This window comes from Phascolarctos cinereus, unplaced genomic scaffold (genome assembly GCF_003287225.1).
Source record: "Phascolarctos cinereus isolate Bilbo 61053 unplaced genomic scaffold, phaCin_HiC Scaffold_51;HRSCAF=577, whole genome shotgun sequence".
NCBI lineage: Eukaryota > Metazoa > Chordata > Mammalia > Diprotodontia > Phascolarctidae > Phascolarctos > Phascolarctos cinereus.
Genome location: NW_027555869.1, coordinates 52,790 through 65,173, shown reverse-complemented (window position 1 = coordinate 65,173; position 12,384 = coordinate 52,790). Strand labels below are relative to the sequence as shown.

General features: G+C 43.0%; 1 protein-coding gene across 1 annotated transcript; it reads left to right on the top strand.

The window, feature by feature from the left end:
• Positions 1 to 8,259: 8,259 nt before the first annotated feature.
• On the top strand, positions 8,260 to 11,186 carry LOC110204018 (fatty acid-binding protein, liver-like). The gene is made up of 4 exons (XM_020980389.2): positions 8,260 to 8,375; positions 8,783 to 8,955; positions 10,275 to 10,367; positions 11,068 to 11,186. The coding sequence occupies exons 1-4, from the start codon at positions 8,309 to 8,311 to the stop codon at positions 11,116 to 11,118; spliced, it is 384 nt and encodes a 127-aa protein (XP_020836048.1). The 5' UTR covers positions 8,260 to 8,308; the 3' UTR covers positions 11,119 to 11,186.
• Positions 11,187 to 12,384: the final 1,198 nt, after the last annotated feature.

Sequence of the window (12,384 nt, the reverse complement as noted above, 5' to 3'; positions counted from 1 at the left end):
GGGAAGTAGGAGGGGATAAGGAAGGGGTGGTGGAGGTGATAAATGGGAGGTACCATAAAGGGAGGCAGTAATTAGAAGCAAAATAGACTTTTGAGGAGGGACAGTAGAAAGAGAGAGAGAGAGAGAGAGAGAGAGAGAGAGAGAGAGAGAGAGAGAGAGAGAGAGAGAGAAGAGAATGGAATGGAAGGAAATAACAGTTAGTGATCATTACTGTGAATGTGAATGGGATGAGCTCACCCATAAAATGAAAACAGATAGCAGAATAGATTAGAAATCAGGATTCAACAATATGTTATTTACAAGACACACTTGAAACAGAAAGACACACAAAGGAAAAATAAAGGGATGCAGCCAAATATGCTTGAGCTCAAGTAAAAAAGGCATGGGTAGCAATCTTGATCTCAGACAGTGCAAAAACAAAAATAGACCTAATTAAAAGAGATAAGTGGGAAAGTACATTTTGCTAAAAGGTACCATAGGCAAGGAAGTAATATAAAAAAAATTACAGCAAGTTTCAAGTGTCTCTTGTAAATAACATTTCTTGAATATATACTGAGTATAGAATTAAGTCAAAATTTTAAAAAATGAGAGCCATTCCTCAATTGATAAATGGTCAAAGAATATTAACAGGCAGTTTTCAGAAAAAGAAATCAAAGCTCTCTGTAGTCATGAAAAAAATGTTCAAATCTCTATTGATTAGAGAAAGGCAAATTAAAACAACTCTGAAGTACCACCTCACATCTATCAGAAATGACAAATTTTGGAGGAGATGAGACAAAAATAGGTACATTAATGAATTGTTGGTAGAGTTGGGAACTGCTCCAACTATTCTGAAAAACAATTTGAAACCATACTAAAGGACTATAAAATAGTGCCTACCCTTTCACCCAGCAATACCACAACTAGGTCTGTATCCCAAAGTGATCAAAGTAGAAGTAAAAGGACTTATATGTACAAAAATGTTTACAGCAGCTCTTTTTGTGGAGGCAAAGAATTGGAAATTGAGGGGATGCCCATCAATTTCAGAATGGCTGAACAAATTGTGGCATTTAGCTGTGATGGAATACTATTGTGCTATGGGAAATGATGAGGGGGAATGGTTTCAGAAAAACATGGCAACACCTATATGAGCTCATGAACGTGAAGTGAGAAGAACCGGTGAGATCGCTGTGCCTAGGACTAAATTTAGGCTTGGTAGAAGAAAAATCTCCCTAACCACCACAGATCTTCCAAAGTAGAATGGGCTGCCTTGGGAAGAGAGCGGCTCCTCTCCCTAGAGATCCACCAGCAAAGACTAGTTGACTGCTTGTGGGTCAACACATAGTATAATATAGTCTGGAGGACTATGCTGCCTTGTTGGTGTACTGGATGGAACGCTGGGCCCAGAGTCAGGAAGAACTAAGTTCAAATCTGGCCTCAGTTGGGACCCTGTGCAAGTCGATTAACCTCAGTTTCCCCAATTGTAAAATGATGGTAATAAAAGCACCGACCTTGAAGGGTTATTGTGAAGTAATATTTGCAAAAAGGGCTTAGCATCGTATCTAACACATAGTAGAGACTTTATAAGTGCTCATTCCCTTCCCTACTTGTTGAGTAAGGACAGCTGGGTGGTACAGTGGATAGAGTGCTGGGCATGGAGTGAGGAAGACCTGAATTCAAATCCGGCCTCAGGAACTTACTAGTTGTGTGACCCTGGGCAAGTCACTCAACCTGTTTCTCATTTCCTCATCTATAAAATGAGCTGGAGAAGGACATGAGAAACCACTCGAGTATCTTTCCCAAGAAAATCCCAAATGGGGTCACAGAGAGTCAGACATGACTGAAAATGACTTCACAACAGCAACTTGTTAAGTTATATTGTAAAGCAAATTCTTGTCCAAGTATGGATTACACAAAGTGGCCTCAGAGAGCTCTTCCAACTTTAGTTGGGTCATTCAGAGGACTAAGATGGGGGTAGATTTGAGAGTTGGGATTGGTGTGGAGCTTTGGATTGTGGCTGGCATTGAAGTTTGGGTTGAAAATTAGAGGTAAGATGTGGGTGATGAGATTAGGGCTGGGGTTGAGGTTGGCATAAAGGCTGGCCTTGATATTGAATATGACAGTTAGGATTGGATTGGGGATGAAAAAGGAAAGTAGAAAAGGCAATCCACATCTGAAATTGAACCACTGGGGAGAAGGATTATTTTTTAAATTTGAAAGTCACTTCAACTTTGCAAAGAAGATTACATCTATCTCTTCCAGTGTTTGCCCAATTAGTGGGAGGGTGTAATCATTACCCTTGGCTGGCTTCTACTTACAACCACATGCAGACATTTTTATGAATACGTCCTAGGTTCTGTGGTCTCAAGTGAAAGGTTAGTGGAGAGAGAACCAAATTCAAAACCTCTCCATACCATATTGATCTGCCTGAAAGATCAGAGTTGACTTTAAGGTTTAAATCCTGTTTCTCCAGAGTAGCAAACCATTTCAAAGGAAATCAGAAGAGGAAAACTCATTCTCACACAGCAATAAATACTGGGGCTGAAATCAGGTCAATTCAGTTCAACAGATCTTTCATAAGCACCTCCTATGACATGTGTAGAAAGCACTCTATCAGGCTCTCTTTGTATAATGAATGGCCTTGTCCCCAAGAGGAAGGAAAATCTTAGGGTTACTTTTTGACCAAGACCAGCTTCTGCCTTTCCCCTAGTTTATTATCTATCAGGGGATAATGGCTAATACCCAGATAACTAGGGAACAGGGACTGAACTCATTAGAAGGTGAACTCCTTTTGGGCATTTTCTTTTTATCCCCCATTCTTAGCACGGTGACTGGTATAATATAACACATACTTGACTGACTGATTTCATTGATCTAGGGAACTCGCATAAAAGGAAACTTCCTCTAGAAATGTAGGCCCACCTGCTCTGAGATAGAGTTATCGGGACAGCTGAGAAATAAAATAACGCTTCCAGGGTCACATAGCAATTAGTGTGTGTCAGAGGTGGGATGTGAACCCAGGTCTTCCTGGCTTGGAGGCTAGCTCTAGCCACTGTACCATACTCCTTCTCTCATAGATAATTCTGATTCCAAAAAATACCCGACTGAGGTTGAAAGAGGTTCATCAATTTGACTAGGGTCACTCAGTGAGGAAGTTTCTGAGGCAGAGTTTGAACTCAGCTCTCCCTAACTCCACTGGCACTGCCTCCTAGGCAAACTAAGGTGAAGTGACTTGCCCAAGGTCACACAACTAGTAAGTGTCTGAGGCTGCTTTTGAACTTAGGTCTTCCTGACTCCAGGCCCAGCACTCCATCCATTGATTCACCTTGCTGTGTGAGAAGGGGGAATCGAAACTCAGGTTTCCCTAGCTCTGAGTCTGGCTTACTCTCCACCACTTCTCTCCCTAAAGGAGAATAAAATAAGGCTGGAAAAGAAGATTTCAGACAGACCAGAGGTCCTGAATTTGAGACTCAGATGGGGCCTGGCACCCATCATGACCAACACAATCCCTGCTATGTACCATATACCATAAGTGGTATCAAACCAGCCTTTACTTGAAGAGCTTTCGTGATGGGGAACTTACTACCTCTCCTGGGGCTCAGCCTTAATTGCTAGGAAGTTTTCCCTGACATCGGATTGAATTCATCCTCTTCTAACTTCTACCTGTGATTCCTAGTTCTGCCCACCCAGACCAAGGAGAACAAATCGAATTTGTCCTTTACATAAAAACACAATCATCATGCCCTCCCTGAATCTTTTCTCTTCCAGTTAAACACCCACTCATTCTTATTAAACAGGAGCTCATCGTTCTGTTTGGTGCCTTTGGACGCTCCCCCAACTTCTCAATGTCATTCTTAAATTGTGGCACCCAGACCAGAACGTGTTCCTCCAGATGAAGCCTGATGAAGGCAGGGTGCTCCCTGTTCCTGGAAGCCAGCGCCCACTCCATGGAGCTCAAAGATTGCATTAGCGCTTTTGACAGTTTCATCATATGACTGATTTATGTTAAGCTTGTGTCCATTAAAGTCCCCATTACTTTTTCCACAGCAACAGCTGTCTAACTATGCCTTCCCCTTTTATACTTAGGAAATTGAGTTTTGGTATCCAAGTGTAGGGCTTTACATTGATTTGTGTTAGATTTTGTGTCATTAGATTCAGCCCAATGATCTAGCCTATCAAAATCTTTTTAGATTCTGATTCTATCATCCAATATGTTAGTTATCTGCCCCCCTCCTTCCAGCCCCAGCCCCATTTTGTGTCATCTGCAAATTTGATGACCATCTCCTCTGTGCCTTTATGCAGATCACTGATTAAAATCAGCCCAGGACAAGCCTGGAACCCTGAGGGATTCTACTAAGGCCAGCTAGGGAGCACAGTTGGTAGGGCCCTGAATCTGGGGTCAGGAGGACTTGCATTTGAATCCAGACTCAGACACTTACTATCTGTGTCAAGTCACTTCATCCCTGTTTGCCTCAGTTTACTCAACTGCAAAATGGAAATAATGATAACACTTCCCTCTCAGTGCTGTTGTATAGACTGAATGGAATACATTTGTAGAGTACTTAGCACAGTGCCTGGCACATAGTAGGTGCTATATAACTGCTTATGGGTCAGTCGGATGGTTGAATGGATAAAGTACTGGGTATGGAATCAAGAAGACCTGAGTTCAAATTCTACCTCAGACACTTACACTATTTGACCTAGTCACTTAATTTCTGTTTGCCTTAATCCATGGAAGAAGGAAATGGCAAACCATTCTAGTATCTTTGCCAAGAAAATCCCATGGACAGTATTGGTGTGCTATGTCCCATGGGGTCATGAAGAGTTGGCTATGATTGAACAATAACAAATGCTTATGTCCTCCCTCCCCTGGAGATCTGCCTGGTACCATGTTGGTATTGAACACTAACAGCTAATCTTTGGGTCCAGTCATCCAGTGATTTCTGGATCTAAGTAATTGCTGTTCCACATCTCTCCACCTTCTCCATGAGAATAGTACAAGATTCTTTACTACAAGTTTTGCTAAAACTTAGGAAAATCTTGTCCACAGCATTTCCTCCAAAGAATGAGTAATCCTGTCAAAAGAGACAATGAACTTAATGGGGCCAGTGGTGTTCTGAATGATACCAAGCTGGCTCTTTTGTAATTACCACTTCCTTCTCCACATGTTGGCTAATCTTTTATCATCCACTCTAGAATTTTCCCAGGAATGGAAGCCAAGCTCACCGACCTCTAATTGGAAGACTCTGATGTCATCACTTTCTTGAAAATGTGGACTGCATTGTCCCCTTTCCCACCTTGTAGGCCATTGCCATCTTCCATGATCTTTCAGATATCACTGACGGTGACCTGGCAATCCTATCCACCACTTCTTTCAGCACCAGAAAATATTGTTCACCTGCGCTAGATGGCTCAGTGGACACAGCACTGGGTCTGGAGTTAGGAGACCTGAATTCAAATTTGACCTCAGACACTCCCTAGCTGTGTGACTCTGGGCAAATCACTGAACTTCTGTCTGCCTCATCTGTAGAATGTGAACAATAATAATACCTACATTTCAGAGCTGGTTTGAAGATCAAATGAGATCATATTTGTCAAGCACTTAGCACCGTGCTTCGCACATAGTAGGTGTTTCATAGATGCTGTTTTCCTTTCTTAGTATCTCTGTGCTTATATTAAAGACCAACTTCATGCTAGTCAGAATGGTTCTCTCATTTCTGGTGTGAACCTGAAATGCCTGATTGAAGAGTGTGTTTGCATTTTATCCTGCAGACCACGGGGAGCCACTGAAGAGAGTTCAGAAGTGACGTGGTCGTGCCTTGGTCACAGAAAGATTATTTTGACAGCTAGGTAAGGAATAGATTCAAGAAGAGAGAGCCTTCTTGGAAGAAGAGAGACCACTTAGGAGGCTACTCGGAGAAGTGATACGGACCTGAGAGTTTGGGTGGAAAAAGAGGGGAGTGATTCGAGAGATGCTGTGGAGTTGAAATCGACAGGACTTGGGGATGAATTGGATATCGGGGCTGGAAAGGATGGAGGGAAGAAGAATCTGAGATTCTGAATCAGGTTGGCTGATTGTCCTCAAAAGAAGAAAGGAAGTTTGGAGGAAGGGCAAATTTAGGTGGAAAAGAGGGATTCTGTTTTGGAGGCACTGAATTGGATGCAGCCTGTGGCAGTGGACTGCAGGGTACGGAACATCGATATGGATTTGAGCTCAACTCCCACATCAGATACTTACTAGCTCGATGAATCTGGGCAAGTCACTCTATACTAAAGAAAGTAGCTAGCATTTAGATAGCATTTTAATGTTTGCAAAGCACTTTATGTCATCTCATTTGGCCTCCTAATAACTCTGTGAGGTAGGTACTATGATTATTGTCCCCATTTTGCAGATCAGGAATCTGAGGCTTAGAGAAAGTAAGTAACTTGTCTAGGATTACACAGCTAGTTAATGTCAGGGGCAGTATTTGAACTCAGTCTTCCTGACTCCAAGTCCAGCAATCCATCCACTGTGTCACCTAACTGTATACTTAATCACTCTGGACCTCAATTTCCTCATGCATTAAAGGAAAGAGTGGATATAATGCTCCCTAAAGTCTCTTCAAACCCTAAACATGTCATTCTATGTGCCACAAGGTCACTGAGATAGAAGTATCCAAAGGGCAGTTGGAGATGTCAGATAAGAATTCAGGAGAGAATTTAGTATTGTTACAAGTATAGACTTGAATATCACAGTAAAGAGAAGGGTATTACACACATAACTGATTGGGATCACTGTGACAGAGTGGAGAGAAACAAGGCAAGAAGAAAAGGACCTTGGGGGGAAACCAGCACTTAGGGATTGGAAGATGATTGATGAGTCAGGAAAGGACACTGAGAAGGAGGGAGCAGAAAGACAGAAGAACCAGGATAAGAACATTGTGGAAGCCAAATAGAGGGGAAAGTCTTCATTGGGAGGGTCTGGATAGCAGGGTCAGAAGGCCAAGAGAACAAAGAAATGTGAGGACTAACACAGGACCATGAGATGGTGTCCAGAGCATGTAGCTGTATGTAGCATCTCACTCTTGACTTAGCCCTGAAATGACAAATTACATTTATTCCTGCATCCCTCTAGTCCATCTCCCTGTCTCTGTTTTGGTCTGCCATAAGACAAGCAAGGGCAGCTTTAAGAATAAAGAGGAACCTTTCATCAGTGATGAAACACACCTCAGGCAATCAGGGGACTGACTCTTATGGTGGTATCTGGGTTTTCTACCTGTGACTCCTTCTATTTTACTTTCTGTGCTGGCCAGTGTCTATAAGCCAGTGAGGTTGTGGCCCCTTCACCACTGTCCCTGGTCCTGGTCCAGATTGGCAACATTGCTCCCTCTCTGTAAAATAAAGTGGAGAAGGAAAACACAAACCATTCCAGTAACTTTGCCGAGAAAACCCTGAACTGGGGTCACAAAGAATTGCACACAACTGAAAATGACCGAACAATAAAAAGTTCAGTTTAGGGGTCAATGTAAAATCTGAGAAAATGAAAGTGAAAATCCTAAACTATAAGAGAATAACTCGGGTTGAATTCCATTTAGCAAATATTTATTAAATGTCTGCTGTGTGATACATACTGAGGACACAGAGATAAAAATGAATACTCCATCCTCCTATACACATACACACACATACACATCAGAGCACATGTACTTACACACACACACAGTAAAACATAAGCTTCTTGTAGTGAGCTCTGGCTTCAAATTCAGTACCCTGTTTTATGCGAAGTCCTGCAGGTGAGAAATGACAAGATGAGCCTGAGAAATCCCTCGATATCCACCCCAGCTCAGTGTTATACACACTGTGTGACCTTGACAAACTTTGGTTTCCTCATCTGTAAAACTGAAGCAACTATGATTTGATCATCTACCCTACAGGATAATTGTAAGAAACAAATGAGCTAATGCATAAGAAAACACGATGTAATAAAAAACAAAAAAGTGCCACATTGATATTTCTTCTTGTTGCCACAAATGGAAAAGACTTCATTATTTCCCCTTCCTTATGCCAGTGGGCACTGTCCTCCCCTCCCAGCCCCAGACACTCTGGACAGTTGGATAGATGACCTCCTGCTCCTGTAGCAAGTGACCAGGTACTCCAGTTAACTCCCCCTATGCCTACCTTATTCTTTTTCCCTGAACATTGCTCCCAAAGAGTTAATGATTGAGCAGAATCCAACCGATAACCTCTGACCAATCTTTGAAGGGAACGAGCCCCCTATAAAACCAGCCCCTCAGGGCCATGCCAGGCGCCTTCTCTCCAAGCCAGTGTTTTGAGAGAACATCCTTCCACCATGAACTTCTCAGGAAAGTACCAGCTCCAGTCCCAAGAGAATTTTGAAGCCTTCTTGAAGGCTGCTGGTAAGTGCTTAGGAAAACAGCCTTTGGGCATCAAATGTTGGGATCAAAGGGACAGGGGCATTATACTTGTGGTTGCCAGAAGGGATGAACTTAAAATACTAACAGGGAATCTGCAGCAAGTGAAATAATCCAACTAGTGAGGCTCTGGGCAGGCATTCGGGAGCCTGGGTTGGGTCTCAGGGTGAAGAACAACAGAATGAGGAGTCAGATCTGAATGTGAGCCTTGGCTCTGCTCTTAATCATTCGGTGACATGGATTGCATCATCTCACTGCTCTCAATGTTGGCTTCCTCATCTGGAAAATGGGGATAATAATACTCCCTACCTCCCAGGGCTGTCAGGAGACCCAAATGAGATCCTTTGGCTCTTAGATGCCTTCTAGGTCTGAATGTCTGTTGTATGAACTAGGTCTACCTGATGACATCATACAGAAGAGAAAGGATACCAGGGGAATGATCGAAATTGTACAAAATGGAAATCACTTCAAGTTCATCGTTAACAACGATAACCAAATCCAGGTGAACGAATTCACCCTGGGGGAGGAGTGTGAGCTGACCACTCCCACTGGAGGAAAGGTCAAGGTAAGAATATAAGTTAATTCAATTTAGGGGCATGTTATTCATTAAGGTGCCGCGTATTAGCCTCTGGGCTAAGCCCTGGAGGAGATGCAAAATTAGCTAAAACTTGGTCCATAACCCCCTGGAGTAAGCTAGCAGCCTGCTAGGGAGATAAGACACAAACATATCTCTGTTGGCCAACGTGTTGCAAGATAGGTAGATTAGATGAAAAGCAGTCTGGTGGAATATGGTATAGAGGACCAGCCAGGAAGCAGTGCCTCCAGCCCATGCTGGCTGTGTTCAGTAGCTGACTTGTCTCCTTCATAACCCAGCCCCCTCCTACATTTTCAGTCTTCTCACACCTTACTCCCTGATACATACTCTGCCATCCAGTGACCCTGGCTTCCCAGCTGTTCATGAAACGAGACCCTCCATCTCTCAGCTCCAGCATTCTCCCTGTCTATCCCCCATGTCTGGAATGCTCTCACTCCTCCGCTCAGACTGCTGACTCTGCTGGCTTCCTTAAAGTCCCAACTGTAATCTCCCCCCACTCTTCTACAAGAAACCTTCCCCAACAGCGCGATTTTCACATCTAGCCAATAACCCACAGATGCTCAGCTTCCTTAAAACTGTAATATGGCGAATCTTCAATCAACCTTGTCTTTGGCTGAAAAAACAGACAACTTTCCCCAACCGCTTAGTTCTAGGGCCTTCCCTCTGTTAATTATTTCTCACTTATCCAGTCTATGACTTGTTTGTACCTGTTTGCTTATTGTTTCCCCGGTTAGATTGTAAGCTCCTTGAGGGCAGGGACTGTCTTCAGTACTTAGTACAATGTGACACATCTTAGACGGTTAATAAATATTTATTGACTGACTCACAGACAGCAAAAGGAAGAGAAGAGAAAAGGGGAGAGGAGGAAAAGTAAGGAAAGGGCTAAGAGAACTAGAAAACAATCCAGCCAGTGAAGTATAGAAACAAGAAGTTCTGCAGGGAATCTGGCTTGGGCACTTACTCCAGGGGTGTGCTGGAGCCAGCTCAAACCGGCAGGAGATCGCCAGCCCATTGTTAAATTTTAAGTGTGAGCATTTACCCCTCAGAAAATAGTAAACACTACAAATCAAGGACTGATTTATTGTTTTATTGATTGCCTACTTTAAAGTGATGGAGAAAGTGTTAACACTGCAAATAATACTCAAATGTTAATACTACAGATTATAATGGAAATTTGTGTGTACATTTTTTCCCTCCAGAAAACCAGTTGTTGCACATTTACCAGTGCATCCCTGGCTCACCCCCAGTCCCTAGGGCTTGCCAGAGCTAACTCTTCTGTCTCCCTACAGGGTGTAGTGAATCTAGAAGGAGGTAACAAGCTGGTAACAATTTTGAAAGCAATGAAGTCTGTCACTGAACTGAATGGAGATATACTCACCACTGTAAGTGATCAGGTGTTTCTCTTCCTGCTTGGTTGTGGGGGATGGATCCAAAAAGCATTTGGAGAACATATACTAGGTGTCAAGTACTGGGGCTGCCAATAGAATAAGGGAGGCAGTGCCTGCTCTCAAAGAGGAGGGAAGAGGGGATGAGGGAAAGACAGGTGAGGGGATGGAGGACAGTAGAGAAGAGGGAGAAAAGAGGGGAGGAGAGAAAAACATGGAGGACAGCAGGGATGGAGGAGGGAAAGGGGAGGAGGTATTGCCCAACACCCTGAGTAAAGAAGCATGTAACCTTTATGGCAGACTCCCAGGGAGTTGGGTGGGTGACCCCTAATGCTCCTTTCAGCTAAAAATCCATGATCCTATCATCCCTTCACCCCCAGTCACCTAATCCTCTACCCCATTCCTGCTAATCCCCCTTCAGGCATTAAACCCTTTTCCAGCTGGCATCTCTGTCATCCTTACACTGTGAACCTTGCTGGGATATTTATATTTTTAAATGGGGCCCTCGAAGACCCCAAAGACAGCCCTCCCCAGGGTTCCCTCAGGAGGCATGGACAATCCAAACAAAAACCCAGAAAGATTGCCAAACCTATCTCTAGTATATCTAACATACAAGAGTCATTGATGGGTATCACATGCTGATATACTGCAAGACATTCCAGGAAAGATTAACACTGGATTTCTTCTTGGCTTTCAGACCTTTACCTTGGGTGATGTTGTCTGCAAGAGAATCAGTAAGAGAATTTAGACATGTCTGCTTTCCATTTATTTTTACTGTGTGAAATTGGTACAATAAAATGTGGCTTGTTAAAAAAATCTGTCTTTTGAATGACTTTACAAGCATATGTTTATTCAAGGTTTTAGTGATGCCTTTTATTCTTACATCACAACCATTTCTGAATTCACTGCACCTGCCCTCCCACCCCCAATGAGCCTCACCTTACAACAAAGAAAAGCAGGCAAGCAAAACCAAACAACAAAGTGACTCCATTTGCTAGTATATACACCCTTCTGCACCCATTGTTACCCACCTCTCCAAGGAATGGAGGGAGCCAGAAAAAGTGAATAGTTTGAAAGATTTTTGCAGATTATCATTCACCTAGAAAGAAATGGTGCTCACTTTGGCCTTGATGGAATAAGTTGTTACCTTGTAGGGTGATTTTAGGGGGGCTTGTGACTCATGTCCCCCCATTCCTCACCAACACCCCCACAGCACCATTATTTCTATTTCCCTAATTCTGTACCTAAAATGCCTAGGTAAGAAACATACCTTTAGATCAAAGTATTTTGAGTCCAAAAGCTCTTGGTTACAATGTGTGTATGTGTGTGTGTAGGTGTGTGTGTATGTGTTTTAAATGAGAAGGGTATTTTTTAGACCAGCTATGTAGAATAGGACCTTTGAAGACACCAGCTGAAGGACCCATTTTTCTAGTAAACAATGAGGAAGATTTGGGTTATGAAGCTCACATCTGAGAGGGGAAGCCTAATTGAGGAGCACAGCCTTAACTTCGGCAAGGCAAGGGCCTGGTCCCAGGATTTAAAAGGACAACATGCAGTCAGCTCTGACAATCCTTTGGCTGCATGAGAACCACAGAGATGTAACCTGACTTACAGAATCACAGAATTTCAGGGGTGGAAGGAATTTCAGAGGCCATCTAGTCCAAATCATAGCTGAAGAAGAAGATTCCCTCTACATCACACCTGATAAATGATCATCCATAATTTGCATGAAGACCTCCAGTGAGAAAGAATCTGCTACCTTCAAAGCAACCATGTCTCTGTTTCAGGCAGCTGGTGATGTAATGCTTAGGGTACTTGGCCTGGAGTTAGGAAAACCTGAGTACAAATCTTGTCTCAGATACTTCTTAGCTGTGTGACCCTGGGCGAGTCACTTTGCCTCAGTTTCCTCATCTGTAAAGTGGGTTTGATAATAATAGCACCTGCCTCCCAGAATTGCTGTAAGGATCACATCAGACCATATTTGTAAAGTTAGCAAGTGTCTGGCACTATATAA

Bases quoted from the DNA above. Each gene is read 5' to 3' on its own strand.
- LOC110204018 (XM_020980389.2), top strand. From the start codon at position 8,309: ATGAACTTCTCAGGAAAGTACCAGCTCCAGTCCCAAGAGAATTTTGAA. The intron at 8,956-10,274 runs GTAAGAATATAA...GTCTCCCTACAG, and splicing joins CCACTGGAGGAAAGGTCAAG to GGTGTAGTGAATCTAGAAGG. The intron at 10,368-11,067 runs GTAAGTGATCAG...CTTGGCTTTCAG, and splicing joins ATGGAGATATACTCACCACT to ACCTTTACCTTGGGTGATGT.